Genomic DNA, 18,889 nt, shown 5'->3' with positions numbered 1-18,889 from the left:
GAATTGCTGCTGACTGCTTTGCTACAGTTTGAAAACTGAGGTTCTGCTTCCTGGAAGCCCTCCTCCAAGGTCGGAGAACAGGACTGAAATGCTAAACACCCTGGAATCTGGGTAACTGTGTCCCTCCCCCCAGTACACATGAATCATGGGATCTTGCTTTGTCAGAAAGAGACGTTCATTCACATGTTCATTTACTTCAATTAACAGGTAAAGTCAGTGGACAACTTAGGTTTAAAAGACACACACACGCACTCACACACGCACGCACTCTACTGCTTTGCTGATTAAAAGGTTTGAAAATAGAATGCTGAGGTCATTCAAACTCCACATGTACTCCAAACTCCAGACTGTCCACTTCCCAGGAATAGCTTGATCGTTACTATATTTTGATACTCTTTTAGTCTAGATTTGAGGAAACTTCTGTTACACAGATAGTAGGAAAAAATAATCTCTTTTTTCTTATTTTATGGAGGAATGTTTACACTGAATGGGACTTTGGGAATCATTTGATTAGAACTACATCAGCAATGATATCTGACTTTCCACACTTTTAGTGAGGTTAATAAAAGAAAAAAAGCCAGATGTTAAGCTGTGGGGTGTATTGGTCTACAATTTCAAGTTTGTATTTTAAAAGGGAGTGATGTTTCAAGGCCATTCAACACTGTCATTTGCAAATATTAGTATAGGTCCTTTAAACACTTGACATTAATAGAAATAAGAGTTACAGAGAACACATTTCATTACTTAACAAATTGGCTAAAAACACAGTTATTTTCTCCACCTTTCAATACTTAATTAAAAATTAGGTTCCATTCTCCCCAGTGCCTAAGTCAAGCTTTAATTAAAAGCACAGCCAAGGCCCAATTTAAACACAGTCTTCATAGAGTTAGAAGTCAACTGTTCACAACCTAAAGCATAGCTTTGGATGAAAACCAATAGATTCCCAGTTGTGGTAGCCTGAGATGCGTTTCCTGGAAGTGAGGGTCCTTGCCCCCCAAAAGTGAGAGTAGGGGTGGAGCTTAGAAGAGAAGAAAGAAAATATTGATCCCCCTTCTTGGGTTTAAAGCCAGACAAAGAAAAGATTCTCTAATCAGCAGACATGTGTTGAGTGCATTCTAAGTGATGAACATCGCACTTGATCCTGGAAAGACTGAATGGTTATTAAAGGTGTTATCCTACAGCTTAATCCTACCTCTAATACCCTCTGTCTAGACAGGATGGAATACTTTCAAATGCAAAAACTACCCCAAACCCCCATTTATCTAGACCTGTCTCCTATGTCACCAACCAACTAGCTCTAATTAAGTATAGAAAGAAGACAGTGAAACTGAAATAGTTCACACCGATGTGTGATACAGTACTTGCAACTTCCTCAAAGAACTTATATTTCTAAAAAGAATACTTGTCAAAAAAAAAAAAAAAAAACTTGTCAAGCTAAATAAATTTTCAGCTGTTGCATTTAGGCAGTAAATCAAAGTAAATAAATACAAAAGGAAAGAAGCCTAACATTCCCACAGGTAAAATTTAACTTAAATAACAGGAAAGCTCTAATGTCTCCATTTTGCTGGTGAGGAAATTGAGCCACAGCAGGGTTAATTAACTTGCCCACGGTCACATTACTGGTAAATTGCAAAATTAGAATCCAGACAAGAGTCTATCTGGAAAGCTCATACTCTGTCTAGACAGCCAGTGTCCTCCCATTGGAAGAGTATATTTAGAGATCAAGCATAGGTCCACCCTGCCCATCCCAGAGTATGTCCAAGGGTTGGTGTTCCTAAACTGACCCTGTTTTTCATAGCTCCTTTACTTTATCAGCTTATAAATTTCAAAAATTTTTCACTAACAATTCCAAGTTCTTTCATAACAGGACAAGCTTAAAGAAATTACTGAGGCAGTCATTCAGATGTCCTTCATTAATGTTTGTGCAGCTTTTATACCAAAACTGTCACATGCATCTACTCATTTGATCTTCTCAGCATCCCTATAAAGTATTTTATAGTTAGAGAACAAAAGCTCAGAAAGTTTAGTATCTTGCTCAAGATCACACCGCAACCAGGTTTGCATCTCATCTCACTAGGCTGGTAGTAAATGTCTATAGAAGGCTTCAGACAAAGAGCTCAATTCTCTGAGGCTCTTTTCCTAGGTTGTCCCCGGAGGCAAAACAAATCAATATACTTCTACAGGGTCTGATAACTGAGGAATGACTTTGCCGCTGGAGGAAATTTGGGTTATTATTTCTTAAAAGAGCACTGGGCTTCACTGACTGCTAATCACAATGATTCATTCTGTGATAGATAGATCAATAAGCAATAAAAGTGAATACCTTCACTGAAGGCATTCATGGTCAAGTGAACAAACAAGACAGGTAAACAGATGATAATAACAGAAGAAGGTCCAGAACAGAGGTACAAGGAAGGTATGAACAGAGTACTTCTAGTATCCACAAGAGGCACCCTGACCCAGCACTGGCTCCTCCAGTAGAATAGGCCTAGAACTGAGTTTACTGCTCATACACACTTTTTCTTCCATTTACGTTTCCCTTTTAGCTGCCCGATCTCTCCACTATCCATCCTGCCTCCTCCATCCCATTTCTTAGAAATTTTAAAGACATTGATGGTAACACTTTGGTAACACAAGGTTTGTATCAATAAAATGTAAGCTCCACAAGACCAGAAATTTTTATCTCTTTTGTTCACTGCTATGCCCTCCAATGCCTAGAAGAATCCCTGACATATAAGTAGTTGTTCAACAAATACATATTGGAAGAAAATCCAATACTCATTTAAAAATTCTTAATTTAAAACAGAACCTTGAACTTAATAAATTAAAAACAAAAGGACCTCTGCCTACTCCACCCCACATAGCACAAATTTTCTGTTCCGTCTACACACTCATTCTTCCATTGTTTTGTTTTCTCACATTTAGTAGCTTCCACCGTGATGCCCTGTTGTCCTCTTCCCAGACTATGAGCTTTTGTGCCTATTCCTGGTGTACCAGGGACCTCTCTTTAACATAAATGCCATCACTGACTGCCAGCAGCCTCTGATGTAATGTGTTCTGTGTAGATTGGGATTTGGAACTCCAATAGTGGGCTTAACATGACAGACGGCAACAAAGACAGGTCCAATAATATCACCGATTCACTCGCCAACCGAACGCTCATCGTCACCACAATTCTGGTAAGTTGACTATGTGAAATTCAGGGCATCCTATCCAGACTCTTACTCTAGACCTTGTAGGATTCCTCAACTATCCTTTTCATGGCAACAACTCTCTCCATAAATGTCTATGTTTAATTGGGACACTAGGAGCATATGTTTGTGTGTACCTATAATAGATTGAATTATCAGTTTCCAACATTGTTCTGAAGATCTCCTACCTCCAATCCATTCTCATCTCTGTTTTGCTCCACTCTCTAGCCCCACCCAGCTGGTCTCCCTTGCTCTCTGGCTGCTGGTTGGTTTCAACCAAGGGGAGACTAAGACCAGGGAAGTGGAGGAAGAGACCCAAGGAGATTTCTTCCGCTGTTTCTCAACAGTATTGTCAGAACCTCTGTCCTTCACAGCCATAGCTTCTATCCTGTCAATGATCCGGCTTCCATATGCTAACTGCACTGAACTTCTGGAACACTCTTTCCTCCCTCTCTGCCTCAGCCCTAGCTTCCTAATTATGCTGGTCCCTGAGTGTCTATATCCCACTGCAATTCTCACCACCATCCCTGTTTCCTCCCTTTGTCTTGCTCATTCCTTTGTAAATAGCCCCTTTATTAACTGCTCTTCAAAAGCCCAGGAAAAGTACCTCCTACTCTGTGTTGGAACCCCTGTCATGCCCCCATCTAGCAACTGTGTACTCACAAGTTGTTCGTTCTCCCTCTTTGCTCTATCCTAATCCAAGAAATAAAGGGAGTGGCCACCTCTAAAATCTTCATTTTTGGATCTTCCTGTTTTGATTTAGTCCATAATGTCAGGCCAATTTATTTCTGAAACAGTTAGCTTCAGAGAATTATTCATCCAAAATGAAAACTGTTTTGTTTTTCTGGTGTCTACTTTCTCTGCAACTTTCTCATGGAAATACAGAGTTTTTTACTTCTATCAGTTTGTTTGAGGATAATCCTAAACATAAAGGACAGATCAGTAATGTAGTAACTATTATGATTGTATAAAATAAAATACATTTATATTTAGTCAAATGAGAATTAATAAGATTATAGATATGTAGACTTAAGGAAATGTCCATTATTCATAGGATAGGGGATTTATCACGTAAGCGTATAAACAAAGAATTTACCAGATGTGAGCTCTAAGATGCATTCAAATAAGAAAGTGGAACTGATGATAAAAGAAGACATTGAAATGGCCTTTGAATAAGATATCCCGAATGAAACCAAGAAAAAATATGTAAGTAATAAGGGAATAGTGAAATTGAGATGCAATTTAGCTGAGAAAGGAGAAAATTAAAATATTCAGAGTATTTAGTAGACAGGAAGTTTGAAGAACTAGAGAATATATTTGCTGATTTAGATTTCCCTTTTGTAAGTAGGTGAATCTCATAGATAAAAGCCAGGAGGGAGGGTGGGTATAGCACTAGAAGCTTGGGTGTGGGCACAGCTGGATGCCAGACTTCCAGACATCAGATCATCCCCTGCCTTCTCTGCCAGACCTAAAGTTCAAAAATGATTGTGTCACTATGACACCATTCACTCACAGATCTGCCCTCAGCAGTGGAGGGGGAGAAATAATATATGAAGTGTTCTATATTTGTAGAGGATGTACAAAAGATGAGTTTAGCAAAGGCAGAAGGGGAAGTGAGTTTCTTTAGTATTCTCAAATTTTAAAAATAATTTTCAAATATTTTATATCTTCTGGCTGTTGATAGAGCTTATGTAAGTAAATTTTGCCTTTCATTATAACAGGGTTTCATATGTGATTTGTTTCATATAGGAAGAACCCTATGTGATGTACAGGAAATCTGATAAGCCCCTGTATGGAAATGACAGATTTGAAGGATATTGCCTGGATCTATTGAAGGAATTGTCAAACATCCTGGGTTTCATTTATGATGTTAAACTTGTCCCTGATGGCAAATATGGAGCTCAGAATGACCAAGGAGAGTGGAATGGAATGGTCAAAGAACTTATAGATCATGTAAGCAAAACTATATCTCCTACATAGGGGTCTTAAATGTCAAAAAATGCATAATGAGAAGAAGTAAAAGAAAAGAGAAAAAATCGTTGAGGCAGAGTCAGAAGACATGTTTTATTTATTTATTTTTTGAATCATAAAAATGGCTTGAAAAGTGGGAGGAAAAAAACCTACCAATGTAGTATCCCCACTTAGAAGGGCAAGTAAGGAAAAGTTGAGGATAAAAATGTATGGGCCCATCCTTCATACCGAAGAATAAACTTGAATGATTCTTAGATTAGATAAAGAGTTCTGAAGTTTGCAGCTCAGAGCAAAATCTCATCGACTACTTTTATGATCTAGTTGCTCATTTCTTACTTTTCTCACAGGCCCTTTTTTAAAGACATTCTTCTGCAGTTTTTTCCCCCATTTATTTAGTTCCAGAATATGTATGTGTGTGTATATATATATATATATATATATATATATATATATATATATATATATGTCGTGTGTGTGTGTGTTTCACACTGTCTGGTTTCTCTTTGTTAATGAATACTATTTCATAAACATAACTGTGTAAATCAACTGTTTTTATATTAGAGTCAATCAGCACAGAAGCTTTTTGTGTGAGAAGCATTTGGGGTTGAGAATAGGAATCAGGAGAACCAGGAAAAGCCTAGACATTCACCAGGAAGGTAGACAACTAAGGTGACAAGTTCAAACTTGCTTTTGCAGAGGGCTGATCTGGCGGTGGCTCCTCTTACCATCACTTACGTGCGGGAAAAAGTCATAGACTTCTCTAAACCCTTCATGACCCTGGGCATCAGCATTCTCTACCGCAAGCCCAATGGCACCAATCCGGGGGTCTTCTCCTTCCTCAACCCTCTATCTCCTGACATTTGGATGTATGTGCTCTTAGCCTGTTTAGGAGTCAGTTGTGTACTCTTTGTGATCGCAAGGTAAGTTAGAGAATTACTAAACTTACAACAAGATCTACGTCAGTCTCAGGTTGACCTGTATGCTCTAGAGGTAGACAGAAATCAAGAACTTCAAAGTATTCTTTTAGTTTTGCCTGGTGTTCTACTCTGTCAAGTTCTCCCTCATAAAAGCCACTCTATAAATGAATATCTTCTAATTATTCATAAGGTAATTTTAAAAGATAATAGGAAGACAATTTTATATATTATATTAATTTGATTTTATCAGTACTTAAAGCAATGTAAAATGGTTATTTATCCATTTTTCCCTGAATTATATTGTCACAAAAGCAAGAGCTTAGCTAATAAATCTAAAACGTTTCAACAGGAAAGAGAAAAATTGTGTCCAGATTCTTGATCCCTGGAATATTTGCAAATATTAGGCAAAATAGAAAAAAGTTAGCTAGGAATTGTTGTAGTAAATAAGAAGCACTGTATTAAACGTGATTTTGAAATCCTCAGGAATAAAAACAAATACTTTGAAACTTTTATAAAATTTATTTTTTAAAAAATTAGACAGTTAACAAGAGAATTCTGGAAACAACAATAAAAAGAAAGAATAGTTATATATCCAGTCTGGAGGCATGAAATCTTTATGCTACCCTGATGATTCTGTTTAAACGTTATTTTCTGAGATAACCCTACATTTAACCATTCTGCTGTACACAGTTTTTCAAAGGATTGTGATATGATTCAGTAAATCATATTTTCTAAATACTTTTGATACTGAATTGGAAACAGCTGCTTTATCTTTCTGTTGGCTTAGACAGTTGATATCCCTAGACAAACCCTGTAAAAAAAATAATTGCTTTGTTATGTCCTCTACTCATTTTCGATCTTTGTCATCCTTCAACAAAACTCAGTGAACTTTTTCCCGAATCAATTTTTGTTTTCCCTCCAGGAATTTCTAAGAGAAATCTTTCTTCATGCTAGTTCTTTGTCACTGTTCACTGTACGGTTTTGATTAATGCCAGGTAACCCTTTCCCTGGAATAATTATAAAGAAAGCTGGGAAAAATAACCTAGTTTGGAAAGGTCTTACAGATCCGTAAAGCAGACATAGTCAAAGCAAATAAATGTGTGCTCTCACGTGTGGGTGAGTCACATATGTTCAATATGAGATGAATGTTTCGAAGTTCTCTATACTTTATAAAGTGTACTATTACCAAATCCTAGACTGTTTCCCAAGGTTTGTTCACATTATTTAAATTATTATTTAAATTACTTTTAAATGATGACCAAAGCCTTCTTTCCATGTGTCTTACCTCAGAAAATAGTATATTGTCAGTATGTAGAGTGATACTCTCCTTTGATACATTAATACTCAATCAGTGGTTCTCAACTAGGAGAGACTTTATCCTCCAGGGAACATTTGGCAATGTCTGGAAATAGCTTTTGATTGTTACAACTGAGGGCAGAGGATGCTACTGGTATATAGTAGGTAGAGTCCAGGGAATGTAGCTAAACGTCCTACAGGGTGCAGGACAGCCCTCCCCCTACAAAAAAGAATTAGCCCCAAATGTCAATAGCATCAAGTTTGAATAACCATGCTCTAAATAATTAAAGATGATAGTGCTTTGAGTATCAACTTTTCAAAGATGAATCACTCACCTTGGGAGGGACATTTCTCATAAGTGGAATGAATACTGCCTTAGAATGGTCATTGAATAAATGACCACCCGAAAGTGGTGTACTCTCTAACAATAAATTAGAAATCTTGTGTTGGCTTGTTGTTCCATTCCTCTATTTGGGGCCCACACCTGCCGGGTGATTCTAGGGATAGTAGAGCGATCGAAGCAGCAGAGGACAACAGAGAAGTGAGTTTCCATATTCCTCAGCTCACTGCTTTGTCTAAGCCGTGATACTAATGAGTAGAATAGGCAAGACAATGTGGGTGAGCAAGTAATTGCATTATTTATCCCACTGACTTGACCAAAAGCAGTGAAAGAAATAACCATGTCAACAGCAACCAGAAATTCTCACAAGCATACAGGTTGAAAGTACTGTTTTACATTTGACACCAAGTGTGCCTTTAAATGGCCTTATTTTTACCACCAGAATATGTCAAAATAATGTAGCATTCAGTAGTTTTCCCCTCCTCATTTTGCCTGTTCCTCTATAAGCTCCTAATGAACCAGAGCCCTACATTTTCTAACTTCATTCTGTTTCTGTTAAGAAAGCAGCCTCCTGGGCTCCCCTGGTGGCTCAGTGGTTGAGAGTCCACCTGCCGATGCAGGGGACGCGGGTTCGTGCCCCGGTCCGGGAAGATCCCACATGCCGCGGAGCGGCTGGGCCATGAGGCATGGCCGCTGAGCCTGAGCGTCCGGAGCCTGTGCTCCACAACGGGAGAGGCCACAACAGTGAGAGGCCCGCGTACCGAGAAAAAAAAAAAAAAAAGGCAGCCTCCTTTCTCCCCTAGTCAATACTATCCACTCAACATTCCGACTCACCAAGTATCATTTATAAACCAGCTCTTCTTTATTTAGCTTATTCTCCTTGTCACTCCCTTCTCACTGTCTTTCCTCTCACTCTGGGTCTTGGGGAAGTGGAGGTGTCATACATCAAATGCAAACTTGCAAACAGCATGGTGGTAAAACATAGAAAATATAAAAAATAACTCCCTGCAGTGCACAGGTGCACGATCATAGGGATTGTACTCTCAGCTACATTCAGCTTCTCCACACCCTTGAATCCACTCCTGCCTCTACATCGTAAAGCCACTAAACATATTTTGGAGGTGATTCCCAAAGACAAAATCCTGACTGAATAAATGTACCAATTCACTTTTACTTCCCATCATCATAGCTTGAACTTGGTCACTCTGCATCAATAAGCTAATATGTAAAATGACTTTCTGTTACCACCTTAGTGGTTTGCATTCAAAGTTAGTGAAATAGAAATGAAAAACAACTGACCTCCTAATCATCTTTAGCTCTAGAGAGCCTTTTGAATTTGCTTTTTGAAATATACCCTTTCTTGTCTTTTTAAAGGGGAAAAATAAAGCCCATCACTACATTTAGGCTAATGCTCTCACTAGACAGAGACTTACAAACCATTTGCTGAAGTGAATTGAATTTATAAAGTTAGATAAACTAACAAAAGGCATATAAATTTTTTAGCTACTATGACTTGTTACAAATGTGCATGTCAGTGTTTTTGTTTTGTGGTTGACATTTTTTAAAATTACTTTTTGTAAAGTATTTAATCCCAAGGAATTATAACCATCGTGAACACACAATTTAGATAGACCAAATATCCAAATATAACGTCTGATTATATCTTATAATTTATGCTTATCTTCTTAAAATGAACGTTTTTTAAGTTGGCTTCTGGCAAAGAAAAATCAAGAAAGCCTTTGACTATAATTCTACAGTTATAATACAAACCCAACAGTTATGCTACAAGATTGAATAGAGCTTCCTCCATTAAAAGATGAATAGATCTCCCTCTTCTTGATACAGCCTAATATCTATTCTCAGCCATAAAAAAGAATCTCTTAATTAGAAATCTTCAGTATGACCAGCATTTTATATCTTCCATTCAAGTAAAAGCGTGGCATATATAAACATAAAACCAAAACGAACCTCTGTATTTCAATATAATGCTACTCTTCTATGTGCAAATTTTAACATAAATTCTAAGCACATTTGCCCCTTTCTCTGTCATTTCACTAAAAATCAGTATCAGTTGAAGACAGCAGCTTCAGAATATCATTGGTGTGGGTCATGTATTAATCTTTCTCCCAGACTTCCTGGTGCTGACATTACTGTCACACTAGGTATCTTTAAGCAGGCGTTAGGAATTTCAAGCTGTAATATCTACATCCAGTAGGCAACAGGTAGGTCTATTGTATTATGAAAAGTCAGTGTCTTACAACACAGCATCAAATCACTACTTAATATTCCTCAGTCCACGCACTCCCCAAGTCACTCAGAATCCCGGAGAGAAAGAATCTAAAATATCTCTGCAGAGCAGGCAGAATCACATTGCTGTTTAGACAGTTTTCTTTTTTGCCATAGAAAATTAGATTAATTGTTCACTTAGAACTGCAAAGTATGAAATACTGAAAAAAGATCAAGTTAGATGCGGCATTCCAAAGAGAAAAGTGGTGATCTCATTCATCAGAGTATATACAGGGGAGAAATGCCAGAATATCAGGGGACTGGTGGTTGCCAGGTTTTATGATCTGTTTAGAAAAACTCCTTCTTTTGAATGCATAATCTGCCTAATTTATTGCACTTAATATTTTTAAATTATTGTACAAGTGACGATGATATTGTTTAAGTAATGGCATCTTTACTCTGTGTACTGCTTCAATTAGTAGGTTCATTAATAGTGGTATTCAGTTCTTCAGCTCAGCAAACTACTATGGTTACAAGAGAGTATAAATTCAAAACTTAATTATATTGTTGAAACAGTAATTAAAATGTATTGGCATGGCATTGTCAATTAAAGCTATATTCATAAGCTTCACGGGACCTGCACTGTGTGTCCTGCAGCTGTGGAGAAGGTGCAGTAATGATTCAGATGCCGTTACTGGGGGATAAACTACGAGGCTGTTATCCCAGTCTCCCTAAGACTTGATGAGGGACGCTGTGTACTTTTCAGAAGGTGTCTGGGGGTTTAGTGAATGGTTTTTCATTAAGAGGAACTGTCTGCCCAGTTCCTTGTGCATGATTCACTGTGTGCCCTGCTTTTCGCTTTAGATAATGTATTCACTTTAATACTAACTCTCCCCAAGTGTCAGCAACCTGCTATTGTTTACTGCTGAAACCTTATGGCTGGAGAGCATCCCACATGTTCTCATTGGCTTTATGGTGTTTCAACATTACTCCTGCTTGCATTAAAAGACCCAATGGCAAACGGCAAAGCTTCCAGTGCTAAGGACTACTGCCTTTAATCATTTCCAGATCACTTTGCAGAGCACCTGCTAATGTCTTTTTGGGAAAATAAGTGCCCCTTGGAAAGATAGTCCTAAAAAGTAACCACAGAGCAGGGAGCTCCTTGGGCTGTAGAGGTCAGACAGATGTTTAGAAAACAGAGGAAGAACCAAAACTCTTCAGTTCCTCAAATTTTTCTTTGAACACACCCTAGAGATACCTGGATTCCCTCTTCTTTAAAAATAAGGAAACTGAAGCCAGTGAGCTTAAGTTACTTATTCAAGGTTGACTTCCTAACTAATGAGGGTTGGTGATCAGGTGACCACAATTCATAGTTCTAGAAGCAATTCAGAATGAATCTAGAGGAGTGTCTGAACCTAAAATTCTCCATTGAGACATGCTGTGTCCTTAACACTAATGAACCCCTGTGCCTGGGCCAGGATACTTCTAAGTTTGAACTTTATCTCTTCATTTAAGGATTGTGATTTTTATCTCCATATACAATCATAAAAACATTAATACATCCCAGTCCAGACATTCTTTTTGTTTATTAATTGTTTCAGACTTGCAGCTCCTTTGATGCATTATGAAATCACTAGACTACATAGACTCCTTTAAACTTCTATCCATAGATACCACTTGAAGTCCAGTCACCCCTCTTTTTTGTGCCTTCCACAGCACCTAGCAACACAGAATCTTGATACCGTAGCTGGTATGCAACAGTGTGTGTGCCACTGGCATTGTTACTTTGTGGGGCAAATACTCGGGATGAGTGAACCTCTCTTTAACAGTCCATCTATTTGTTCAGTAAAATGGAAATGAGTGAAAACTCGGAACAATTTAGTAGACATAGATCTGAGGAGTACAGTTCCAGACAACCAAAGATCTTTGCCTACAACTCAGAAGTCTGGTAAATATAATGCCTAAAGTCTCCTTTGCACTTTGCCCACCAAAGCTGTAAGTTTATGAATATGGCCTACTGTTTGGTTGGATGCATCCATCATTAGCTGTTGGGTGTTCTGCATTGTTCAGTGGGTTTTCACTGGTGCCACATATATTTATCTCATGTTTACAGACTGTTTCTGTTAACTACCACAGGTTTACACCCTACGAGTGGTATAACCCCCACCCGTGCAATCCTGACTCAGATGTGGTGGAAAACAATTTTACTTTACTAAATAGTTTCTGGTTTGGAGTTGGAGCTCTCATGCAACAAGGTACAAGGTCGCGCATCTTTGTCACACACATCCCACAGTCTGCTGACAGGCTTTCATGCTGGTAAATTCCACCAAGGAGATAGAGGGTAGGCTAAAAACTCAGGAATCTCAGGAATCAAAAAGATAGAAGCCAGCTCCCTAGACAGTTCTAAAACTAAAAAAAAGACAAAAATATTACAGAAATGAAACTCCTTTGCAATATATCTAAAATAAGACATTATCAAGCAATGAACACAAATTTTCCTAGAGAGATGGAAGGGATAAATTACCTTAGAAACTGTTTACAAATTGGCATAGATGGAGATATCAGTCTTTTCCTAACTTCACAAGTTAGAGGTTGAAAAGGATTAAAGTTTGGATCCTTTGAAGATTAGGTTGACTGATATTATTCCAATAGCTCACAGTACCTAAAACTGTCACCTAATTACCACTCTGACAGACTCTACTGGGATTCATCTTAGCTTTCCAGTAACTTTTTACTCTATCCTTCAGTTGGTAACCATAGCAACAGTAAACGGGAGACGTTGGGGGAAATGAAAGTCAAACCATGGAAATGTAATATATTTTATACATTTTCTATGATTTGGAAGATTTTGATTTTGGTGGGGAAGGAGGAGTGAGTTGTTTTAACCTTTGAAAGAAATCCAACTCTTTTGTGGATTTTCCTCAGCTTTGATTCCAGACGTATGGTCTAGAAAACCCTTCTCAAGATAAATGCATTAATTTAAGAAAATCATAAGTCACAGACGCTGTTGTGTTTGGAATATCTGCTCATTTGACAACAAGCTGCAAAATAAACTGGCAAAGGAAATTTCAACTAGGATATATATTAAAGATGTTTGTTACTTAGGTGTGAACCCTAAGGCTTTTCATGAAGGAGTTGCTATCATCTACTCGAAGTGTATATAGTCTGCCTCTAAAAATTCCAGTGAGAGAGAGCAAGGGTTTCTAGTGTGGAAATACAAAATAATTGAGGAAAGCGAGTAAAACCTCTCATCATGCGATTAAGTGTAGTTTCTTCAGGCACTGCCAAATAGGTGAAGACACAGCACCTGATTTACTAGAAATCACTTGCATGAGTTTAGGGCATAGCACAGAACTATAAATCCTGCAGGAAAACTCATTAGACGACATACACTGCTTTACCACTGCATTTAGTTGTTAAGGCATTTATCTTGTGAACAATTACTTTCAAAGAGGGAAAGAGACTCCCCTCCTTCCCTATAGCTTGCCTTCCAGTGCCATTAGAATAGAAAAATATAGACTTGGGTTTCATAGAGCACACAGCAAGTCTGTGCATGTGCGTATGACTGTGACTGCCTTCTGTCATATGAGTGTATCCACCCCTAAAATTTCTCTTTTATATTCTACCTGTTTGGAGTTTCCCATCATCCACAGCAAACCGTGGGATGCAGTGTCTGCTAGTTACCACTACCTTGGGTACGTGACAGTCAACCCCAACCAGACTCTGCTTGTTTTTCAAGAAGTTTAAAATATTTGTCAGGTGAAACAAATATTGCAATGTAAAAATTTGCTGTACTGGTGACTGTTAGTGCATTTGTCTTTAGCATGTGGCTTTGGACCAGGTAGCTAACTTATGTATTGACTGTTGTGCTTTTGTTAGCAGAAGCTTATCACTGTACTCAGTTGGAAAGCATTTTATTTAATTTCTTTTTTAATGTGATGATCAGGCTTTCTCTTTTCTACAGAGCGTGAGCAAAGTCTGGATCAGGATTGGCTGTCATGTCTGCCATAAAAGGCAGTAAAGAGACTTCAGCAAGTATTGTCTCTCATCCCAAATATTTTCTAATGATGTCTTATTCTACTTTTATTACTTTCATAACTTCATACTCTAGAGTTCTGAACTTAGAAAAATCATCTCTACTTGAGCTAAGTCATTTCTAAGTACGTAAATTAATGTTGAGAGTCATGAAAGTCACAAAATTGTGTGAAATTTTTTTAAAAGATGAAATGCTGAGAAATATAATTCATACCATCTACCAAGGGTTTGAAATGTAACCTGAGTAGGTGTCTACAAATTATTTTTAAGTTCCAAGACCACTTCATCCAAAAATATAAATATGTATTAGTTTAAAGTGTGATAGATGTGAATTTATCATTACATGTCAACAGCTGGTTAACCGTCTGTCCAGTTTTACTGCCATATAATACATAATTATACAAATAATAAATTAAAATCTGATCTTTTCACAAATGCAACCAAATAAAATAAGGATAAATTTACAGCAGAAAATCTATACCTATAAGCTAAGAAAATATATCTGCTAACTATATTACCTATTTCCCATGGCTATTTTATGAAATAAAAGGTATTTTAATGATAGCCAACGAAAAATCTAAAATAATATCACACTGCCACAAGGCTGCTAGATCAATGAATTACAAAGATATGAAACAAACTTGAGCATCAAACACACACACACACACACACACACACACACACACACACACAGGCATATAAATCCCATTAAACTGAAAGATTAAAACAAGAGAGCAACAAACTATTCTACTAAATTCTTAGAGGCAATTTAATGAAAACTGTTATAAATCTGAGTATTATTACACACCCAAATTCAAACAAACAAACAAAAGAAGGAAATAAAAACCACAGTGAAACCATTAACCTCATTAAAAGACAATAAAGCACAAAGACACCTAATAGCTTTAGAAGAATACATCTAATTCAAAGTCAAGAAACTCTGCCAACGTTTATCTGCTTACCATTAGCTGGCTTTGAATTCATGAGCAATATTTGTATCTGTTTATAGATTAAACTTGAGCATAAACTCATGTATCTGTAGATTCTTAAACTCCAATTTCCCTTTCTATCTTAAGCCGTTAACTACGAAACTTCAAAACACCCAATCAGAATAGTGAAAGACTCCTTTAAAACAGGTAATTCACCTGCTGAACTTCATACTTCGTATTTTTTAACTTAGGGTTTTTCCCTTTCACTTTTTAACTGGTCCCATAAACTATCATTCCTCCAACTTCATGGAGGAAATGCTAACTACACAACTAATGGTGAATTTCAAGCAAGCAGATTAACCAAAAATCCATCCATGAATTGATAAAATTGAGATAAGTGCTGCATATACCCTTCTGTCCCTTTTGATTCTACTGTTGGACTTATGGCCTTCCATAAGTTTGATCAAAAGTTTTGAGCTAGAGAGTTTTCACAGATGTTTGTCCTTTGTGTAGGTAAACTTCATACATGTACCCTTTCTCTTTAAGAGAGAAATGTTTTTTTGGTAAATACATTAAATGTCTCTATATTACCTTTTTACAAATAATCAGGAATCATCTGATAACATCTAAAATGCATGTTCTTACCAGAAAAGGCCCTTTTCCACCTGCAAAACAGCCAGTCTTTGAAGTATAATTTAAAAATAGTACTTTATTTGAGGACAAAATTTTGCCTTTTCAGTGAATGTATTATTTTCAGTTAAATAAGAATTTACTTTAAAAAATAATTTTGACTCCAAAAGTAACATAAAACAATAAAAAAAGATCCATCTACTGTCAAATATGGCTGCATCCAATTTCACTTGATTTATAAAACTCCAGTGTTTTATTAAAGTACATGTGATAAATGACATATGTTAATCTTTTGAAAGTCTCTCCCATTCTTTAAGATTAAATAAAAATAAGTTAACATTTCAAAGCTTTCACAGTTGTACAACCTAGAACATTTTATTTCACACAATAAGATGCATATCAGAGAGTAAGAAAAGGCCAGAAGTCTGGGATTGACTTTTCAGCAGAAACAAGCAAACAAACTCAAATCTAAGCAACTAAACTATCTATAAACTTTAAACATAGAATATCTTAGGATTAAAACCATTTAATACCTTCAAATGTCAAGAAATCACATTTTAAACAGAAGCATTGATAAATGATAAAAGATCATTTCGATTTTGCTTCATTTTCTAAAAACATGCATCTATTCACCTACACGCAAGAGAGTAAAACCTTGATAGATTTATAGTTTTGTGTTACAAAAATGCATTATCTCTCTAGGCTAGTGTCAAATCATGGGTCTTCCCTTTTCTCCTAACTGTTTAACTCTCTTACTCTGACGATACCATCACAGGATCAGAGTTGATGCCCAAAGCTCTATCAACCAGAATAGTTGGAGGGATATGGTGGTTTTTCACACTAATCATCATTTCATCCTACACTGCCAATCTGGCTGCCTTCTTGACAGTAGAGCGAATGGAATCCCCCATTGATTCAGCAGATGACCTGGCAAAACAAACCAAGATAGAATATGGGGCAGTCAGAGATGGATCAACAATGACCTTCTTCAAGGTAAGGAACTGACAATATATTCTCAACGGTTATCTCATACTGAGGGGAGGAGGCTGTGGAATGAGAGTCTGTCCAAAAAAAACCAAAAAATGTTAGGCAACATTTTTATAAAATAAAATGTTTAATGACAAAATCTGATTACAAGGGACCTAGGTACCCTCAGCTGTCACATAAAACAATTTCTTCAGTGCCCATCTAGGTATCATTCTCTCTATCCCCAATGGAGTACAGTCAGATCCACAGGTCAGTATCTTCAATATCTTTTCTTGTCTTTATACCCGTTAATTAATCACCCGTGTATAGAAGCCACAAAAGTAAAGATTACTTAACCTGAAATTATGACAATCAGAATGCTTGAATATCCTTGTTTTGTTCTTCCTGTTCTGTACTGGATGAGACAGGAGCAGATGACAAGTAAATGTGTTGATACTGACATTTATTTGGAAAATTAAAACCAAAAATATCCCAGGGGACTCCAGTCTAATATTGCATTTGCACCAATGGGGACAGTGCTCCCAGCGCAGCCTGAAACCGTCCAATAGCCTGGAGTATCTCCCGAGGCACCAAAGAAGAGTTAAGTTAGAATCGATATGGTTTTAGTGTCTAGTGCATTTTGTTGTTCAAGTCTTTTTAATTACTTACCCAGAGTGATGAAACTGATTTCCACTTTGCTTACGGAATAAGATGCAGTACTTTTATTATCAAATCTCAGATACTATATCTCCCATGGGGGAAAAATGGATTTTAATAGATCCAGGGACCTTTAAAGATGACAAAAAACCCTAGAGATCAGAAAGTTCCACCCTTCACCTTACTCATGAAGAGAACAAAACCTACAGAAGCTAAATTATTTGCTCAAAATCACACACTTGGTTTATGACACAGCCAGGCTAAAACCTTCTTGTAAGAGGTATTTGTCCATGTGAAAAAAAGGAAAACAGCAACTGTAACCAAAATAAACTCTAAAAACACCTTTGTCAAAGTTTCACATCCAGATTACTGAAAATGAAGTTGTCACCCAAGGTTTGAGAGGACTACTTTGACTTGTGAGTAATATTAATTTAGAGACAAAAAATTAAGGGTAAAAAAAAGGAACACTTCTTTGTGTAACAGTATTAGTTCACCAAAATATGTATTACCTATGCAGTAAATGCAGTTTAACATTAACAATAATAATAAATAAACAAATAAAAACTTACTTGTTTTAGGAGTAAACTATACCCAGAGGTTTATAAAAAAAGAGTAATGTAAAAAGTTAGGATTTTTCTTTTCCTCTATGTTAAAAAAAAAGATGATTTTTAAACATTTTTTTTATTTTAAGAAATATGACATTGATTTAATGAAGGTATAAAGTGTGGTGATTATTTCTTCTTTGGACAAGTGTTGTTTTCAGGACAAATGACATTAAATGTATGGCTTTCCAACTTTCTGAAAGCTTGAATTTTCCTAAAATCAGTACTGCAAAGAAACACGTTACCCGCAGCTAGTAATTCATCACAACACTTGTCAGAAACCAGGAAAATTACCTGCAAGGCTTATAGGACAGAGAGACACTGCCAAAGTAGAACTGAGTATGTCTGAAAAAAATATCTGAAATGATTTACCTTTTTCACCAGTATCAAAAGGTTTTAAAGTATTGGGAAATGGGCGAGTAGAGGAAGAGAAGATTCTACTACTACTAAGATGCACATTATAAATATAAAAGAGGGAGAGGCTACCCTTTGAAAAAGCCATAGATCTAACTTCACCACTGTGCAAACAATCAGTGTATTCACAAAGTATCCTTTAATCTCATTTTGATTTGTCTCTGTTCACATACCTTTGAATATAAAGGGTGCTGGTTCCCACATTTCCTGGCACAACCCTAGAGTGACCATATTAAGGTGTGCTTGGATATTGCATTTCCCTGAAATAATTCTATGCTAATCTCACAACTGAACTAGCTCATAACTGCACACTCTGTTCCTAAATGCTTTACATATATTATTTCATTTTATCCTTATAAAGGCCAACTGAGATAAGAGCTAATATTATCCCCATTGTATGATGAGGAAAATTAGGTATAGCTCAGTTAAATAACTTGCCACAAATTTATAAAGCTACCAATGGAAGAGTCAGGGTTCAGACAAACTTCAGGGAGTTCTAGAAGGTAAGCTCCTTGAGGGTAGACAACTGGTCTCTTTTCTTTGTCATTATATCCTCAGAACCTAAAACAGTACCGGGCACATAGTAGGTACATAGTAGGGATAGTAGACACTCCGAAAATATGTTTTTAATAAATGAACAAATACACTAGTGAAATCTAAGAGAGATGGATTCTATCAGAGGAGGAGAAGAGAGAAGGAGGAAAGGAGGGAGGTG

General features: G+C 36.8%; 1 protein-coding gene across 8 annotated transcripts in view; it reads left to right on the top strand.

Moving 5' to 3' along the window:
• The window catches only part of GRIK1 (glutamate ionotropic receptor kainate type subunit 1), a 398,102-nt gene that overhangs the window by 345,512 nt on the left and 33,701 nt on the right, over positions 1-18,889 (top strand). For 7 of the 8 annotated variants that reach the window (XM_067034983.1, XM_059064715.2, XM_059064717.2 and 4 more), the window contains 5 exons: positions 3,066-3,179; positions 4,941-5,144; positions 5,859-6,082; positions 12,078-12,196; positions 16,311-16,528. In XM_067034983.1, the coding sequence (XP_066891084.1) occupies positions 3,066-3,179; positions 4,941-5,144; positions 5,859-6,082; positions 12,078-12,196; positions 16,311-16,528 (879 nt within the window). Of the gene's footprint in view, positions 1-3,065; positions 3,180-4,940; positions 5,145-5,858; positions 6,083-12,077; positions 12,197-13,905; positions 13,999-16,310; positions 16,529-18,889 lie in introns of those variants that run through there. The other variant, XM_067034985.1, reaches the window with a different exon arrangement.

Source organism: Kogia breviceps, chromosome 5, assembly GCF_026419965.1.
Source record: "Kogia breviceps isolate mKogBre1 chromosome 5, mKogBre1 haplotype 1, whole genome shotgun sequence".
NCBI classification, from domain to species: domain Eukaryota; kingdom Metazoa; phylum Chordata; class Mammalia; order Artiodactyla; family Physeteridae; genus Kogia; species Kogia breviceps.
The sequence above is the reverse complement of the archived record's forward strand: the minus strand, read 5'-3'. Positions and strand labels throughout refer to the sequence as shown.